Source organism: Bison bison, unplaced genomic scaffold (assembly GCF_000754665.1).
Source record: "Bison bison bison isolate TAMUID 2011002044 unplaced genomic scaffold, Bison_UMD1.0 scf7180017864503, whole genome shotgun sequence".
NCBI classification, from domain to species: Eukaryota; Metazoa; Chordata; class Mammalia; order Artiodactyla; family Bovidae; genus Bison; species Bison bison.
The window spans coordinates 512,318-517,643 of NW_011495061.1; the positions used below are offsets into that span (position 1 = coordinate 512,318).

Sequence of the window (5,326 nt, forward strand, 5' to 3'; positions counted from 1 at the left end):
GAAGCTGCACTGCACCCGGAACTACATCCACCTGAACCTGTTCTTGTCCTTCATCCTGCGGGCCGTCTCGGTGCTGGTCAAGGACGACGTGCTGTACTCCAGCTCCGGGATGCTGCACTGCCTGGACCTGCCATCCTCCTGGGTAAGGCTGTACGGGGCCGGGCCCTCTAGGCAGCCTTGTTTACTCCCGCCCGCCACCGACCTCCGTCTGTGATGAGGTCCAGAGCCGGCTTCACCGAGGCCCCGGTCAAGGTGGGGTGGGGTCCGGCCTGCGCTCAGAGCAACTCAGGGCGGCAGGTGCCGCGAGTGGGGGCACAGGGACCGCCCGCTGGGAGGTCACGGCCTGAGCGCTGATGCGGGCAAAACCAGACTTGCTCGAGGGCACCGCCGGAGGGACCAGCAGCAGCTGGGGGCTGGAAGAAAGGGACATGGGTGGGCACGTGCGACGCCATTTTCTCCCTTGTGTCCGGGATTCCAAGCGGTGGATGCTTCCAGCTGGCAGGACGGGTACCACCTGGGGGAGCGTGGCCCTGGCACCTGCCCGGGACACAGTGCGGTGAATGGGCCGCGCAGGGATCGCCCGGACTGGGAGTTTGTGCGGTGCAGGCGGGGCATGCGGTGGACTTAGTGGGGCTTTAGGAGGAAGCTCAGTGTGGTGCATTCATGGAGCATGCCACGGTCCAGTGCTTCCCTCGTCCTGGGTTCTTCATGTCACCCGTTCAGGTCGGCTCTTCCACGCGGAGCCAGAGCCGGCTTTCCACCGGCATCCAGCATGGATGGACCCATCTGCTGACTCCATTCCTCTGGACTGAAGAACTCTGAATCAGGGTCTTTCTAAGACAGTAAAGCCTTTACCACACTAGAGCAGCTGTTTCCCAGCCCGCAGGTTAATATACCCTGGGGACAGTCCCTCCGCGAGGCGTGTGGACTGACTGCAACAGTAAAATCAGCAGCACGGCCCTCCACCCGGACGTCCCACCCCAGGTGGAAGGGGAGCCCTGGGCTCTTGTCCCGGGATGGAGTCTCCTCTGCACAGACGGGGGTTCCCCAGAGGCCAGGACCCAGGAGACCCAGTTCTCCTCCCGCTGAGAAATCTTCTGCTGCTTCTCTGCCTTACTCAGAACTCTGCTCCAAGGAGCCCTCCTTACTTAGCTCCTCCTTCATTAAAGGATGTAGTGACCCTGATGGACCCATGGACACCAAGCCCTTGACCTGAGCAGTATGCTGTCCTGCTGTGTAGACAGAGGACCTGGCCGGCTCCAGGCTGAGGGAGGTGGGGATGGAGGGATGGGAACTGGGATGTCCCTGCCCCGAGTCCCACCTGCCTGGAGCGTTAGGGGCAAACTCAGAGGTCTGAAACATCTGAACAGGGGTACTCCCAGAGAGGAGGGCAGGAGGTTGGGCTGGGGGCCTGACTTTGCCAAGGGTCCTGGGCTCCACAGCCCAGGATAGAATAGAGGGGCAGAGAGGGGAGAGGGAGCAGGAGGAAGGGAAGTGAGCAGAGCCTGTCAACACACACAGGTGCACCCGTGCAGGCAGACACACAGCAGTGTGTGCTCACATATGTGCATGCAGACACGCAGCCATGTGTGTGCTCAGAGATGTGCATGCAGACACATAGCCATGTGTGCCCACACCCAGGCACACACACACTCTTCACATTCTGTCCCATCAAGAAAGTTTGGCTCCAACCCTGGAAGGACAGCTCTGAAGACAGGGGCTTTGAGTGGTGCTGGGGGAGCCCACGTCCTCGAGTGTGGGGCAGCTGGCACACAAGACACCAGAAACCACGAAAGTGGCCGTGGCCGTGGCCCTCACCTCTGCTGCTCGCTGAGCAGTGAGGGCTCCGGGCTTCAGGCCCGCAGAGGTGACAAAGCCTCCTTCCCCAGCCCTGCAGCCGTCACTTCCACACGTTTAAGTAAGATCTCCTGTTTGCTTGCTCTTAGCACCTGTGGACGCTGTAAGTCTCCCCAGCACCGTAGGGAGTTGCTTATGTCCCCATAGGGCCCGAGAGGCAAGCGTTCCCAGGTGTGACCCCGGATTGTGCCTTGGACAGTCATGGACGTGGGTGCAGTTTCCTCATCCTTTGCAAGGGGTTGGCCCTCAAAGAAGCCAGCTGTACTGGCTCATAAAGTGGACCTAGAGACAGAACCCGGCTTCCGTCCCTACCAAGGCCAGCCCACACACGGGCGCCTCGCTGCTGCTCCTTGGCTTGGGTTCCATCCAAACCGTGGAAACTGGCTGCAGTCTGGAGAAAAGAAGCGACCCGAGGGCCACCCGAAGCTGACCTTCAGCAGGACCTCCTGCAGGCCCTGGGGCTCAGTGCCCTGCATGCCTGGCTGCCGTGGGTGGTAGAGGCTCCCAGACAGCACAGGACTGGCCAAGGACCCGCTGGGAGCCAAGCAGGGTGCAGTCCTGGCCGCTGGCCTCTCGGCCTTCGCACGACTGAAGGTCAGCAGACAGCCCCTCACCCCAGAGCCTCTGCCCTTCGAGTGTGTTGATGGCGTATGAGCTGCAGTGAAGAAGTGCAGACGTGGCATTTTAAACCTTTTACTAAGAAGAAGGAATTGGAATCGTGTTAAACACACTTTGTCTTTTTTCCTCCTTCAACAGTGTATCTTGGAAACTCTGAGTCTACCAGGGTCCCAGGGTCTCTTACTTTGAATCTGGAAGGTGTGACATAGTCTGTGCAACCATCCCGCCAGTAACAGACACACCTTGGTTTCTCTTTCTGCCACCACTCGGTCAGGGGGGACTGGAGAGAGACTGGAGGCAGTGAAGGGCACGTGTATTTAAGTTGTAACAAGCAGAGCTGGTCGCCGTGGGCGCCCCGTGTGCAGGATGCCCCTGCCCTGGCCAGCAGGGCTCACCGTGGGCCCCTCCACCCTTGGGCGTGGGCTCCTTCTCCCCGACACCAGGCCGGCCTCTGTCAGTGTTCCAGCGAGGGGCGCCAGTCCCGGGGTCTCATCGATGGGGGGCTCCTTCTCCCCGACACCAGGCCGGCCTCTGTCAGTGTTCCAGCGAGGGGCGCCAGTCCCGGGGTCTCATCGATGGGTTTTAGCGTGCCTCTTTCCACTTACCGGGCCCAGCCCTGCTGTCCTCCACATGCCGGACCCCCGCCCCACACTCGGCATTGGTAAAGCTTAACCGCCTTAGAAAGAAACAGAGCGAGAGAAACCTAGTGCCAGGCACCGGCAGCGAGCGGCCTGGAGCTGTGCAGCCGCGCCTGCCTGAAGGGCTGCCAGGCGTTTCTTGCCCGCCCACCAAGTGCACGTGCGCGGGTCTATCCGCGCGTCTTCGTGTATCCAGCCCATCCGTCCACAAGTATGTATCTGGGCTGCAGGCTGTAAAGATACAGAATCTAAACGTGCTGGGCGGTTGTTTTCGGTGCATTTATATAAGCTTAGTGACCTAAAGCCTAAATTTCCGCTTTCTAAACACCTGAGGAAACATTTTGTTTGGTGGTTTCTCTTGTTTTTTCCTTTACTTCTTGTCTCTTGTTAAGAGTCCACAGTGAGGAGGGAGAGAGGAGGGAAGTGGGAGTGAGCGGAGGGTTAGTGGGGACGAGGCAGCAGGGGGAGGGGGGCCGGGCCCCACGCGTCACCCAGGGTGACCGTCCCCTCGGGCGTGGTGTGCGTCTGCCCGGCCCGTGTCGCCCTCCGCAGGTTGCAGGCCTCGCGGGACGCGCACACGCACACGCTCGCGCCTCCAGGAGGCACCTCCGCGCCCTTGCACAGCAGGGGCCCGGAGCCGGGCCTGTGGTGGCGCGCGCTTACGCGGCCCCTCCCCGTGCAGGTGGGCTGCAAGCTGAGCCTGGTCTTCTTCCAGTACTGCATCATGGCCAACTTCTACTGGCTGGTGGTGGGGGGGCTCTACCTCCACACCCTGCTCGCCGTCATCTTCGCCCCCGGCCGGCGCTTCCGGGCCTACCTCCTGATCGGATGGGGTGAGGACTCCCCCTGCCTGCCAGGTGCCCCTGGCTCGGACCTACCCACAGAGACGCTCTCCGCTCAGAAAAACCTTGGGCTGCCCCGGAGGAAGGGAGTCAACACCTTAATGTTTTGGGAGCCAGGAAATGAAAGTGAAAGTTGCTCAGTCGTGTCGGACTCATTGCAACCCCATGGACTACACAGTCCATGGAATTCTAAGTATTCTTACTGGAGTGGGTAGCCTTTCCCTTCTCCAGGGTATCTTCCCGACCCAGGGATTGAACCCAGGTATCCCACATTGCAGGAGGATTCTTTACCAGCTGAGCTACCAGGGAAGCCCTAGAACCTGGTTTAAAACCACTGTGACTCTCATTCCTGGGGTGAACCCCAACCGAGGCGGGGGGTCAGGGGAGAACCAGAAAGAAGGGGCCTGGGAGAAGGAGCAGGGAGACCATCCCCAGCGAGGTCCCCCTAACGTGCTCATCAGTGGGGCTCTGCCTAAGCTGGAATCGGAAAGGGGTGAAGCTGCGGGCCCCACCTTCGCAGTGAGGGGCGCCCCTTCAGGTCTCTGCCAAGTCGGGACACAGCCTCTCCAGCACGTTGGTACCAACATCCAGAAACACATGCGTTTCAGGCCTGTGAAGCCTTCAAACTCGTATTTAATTATCTTCACTGCTTAGTAAGGCATGAGGGTAAGCCTGTGTGTATTTATGAAGCTGCTTCCGCCGCCGCCAAGTCACTTCAATCATGTCCAACTCTGTGCAACCCCGTAGACAGCAGCCCACCAGGCTCCTCTGTCCATGGGATTTTCCAGGCAAGAGTACTGGAGTGGGGTGCCATTGCCTTCTCCATATTTATGAAGAGTTTCCATTAATCTGTCCGTCAGAAAGCCCTTGTCCCTGCTGGCAGGGGGCTCACGAAGGCTCCCGTGTGCGTCCCCATTGGGCTGGTCCAGGTGGCCAGCGCCGGGCCGGGGTGACCGGGTGTCTCTCTGCAGGCATCCCCACTGTCTGCACGGGTGCATGGACTGTGGCTCGGCTCTTGCTGGAGGACACGGGGTGAGTGCTGTGCCTGTGGCTGAGGGGGAGCGCCGCTGACAGAGGGCCTGGCGAGCCGGAGGGCAGCTTTGTGTCTAGGCAGAAGGCAGCCTCTGGACGCTCAGGGGGCGACTCAGGGTGGGGACCTCGGACAGGTGCCACGGAGCAGGTGGAGCTGAATGGGGGCTGGCCGTGGAGCGGGGCCTGGGGTCTGCCAGGCAGAGACAGAGCCACGTCTCAGGGAGACTGGTGTGGCCCGGAGCCAAGTGGGAGCCCAGCAGGAGGGCATCCGGGCTCAGCCCTCTGAGGCCCTGCGGCTGGGCCAGGCCCAGAGGCTTCTGCTGTGTGCACGGTGGGGCA

At 60.9% G+C, this 5,326-nt stretch overlaps 1 protein-coding gene across 1 annotated transcript in view; it reads left to right on the forward strand.

Annotated features, from left to right (window-relative positions):
• The window catches only part of VIPR2 (vasoactive intestinal peptide receptor 2), a 112,940-nt gene that overhangs the window by 100,508 nt on the left and 7,106 nt on the right, over positions 1-5,326 (forward strand). The window contains exons 6-8 of the mRNA XM_010829350.1: positions 1-142; positions 3,796-3,946; positions 4,927-4,987. Coding sequence (XP_010827652.1) covers positions 1-142; positions 3,796-3,946; positions 4,927-4,987 — 354 coding nt within the window. The remainder of the gene's footprint in view (positions 143-3,795; positions 3,947-4,926; positions 4,988-5,326) is intronic.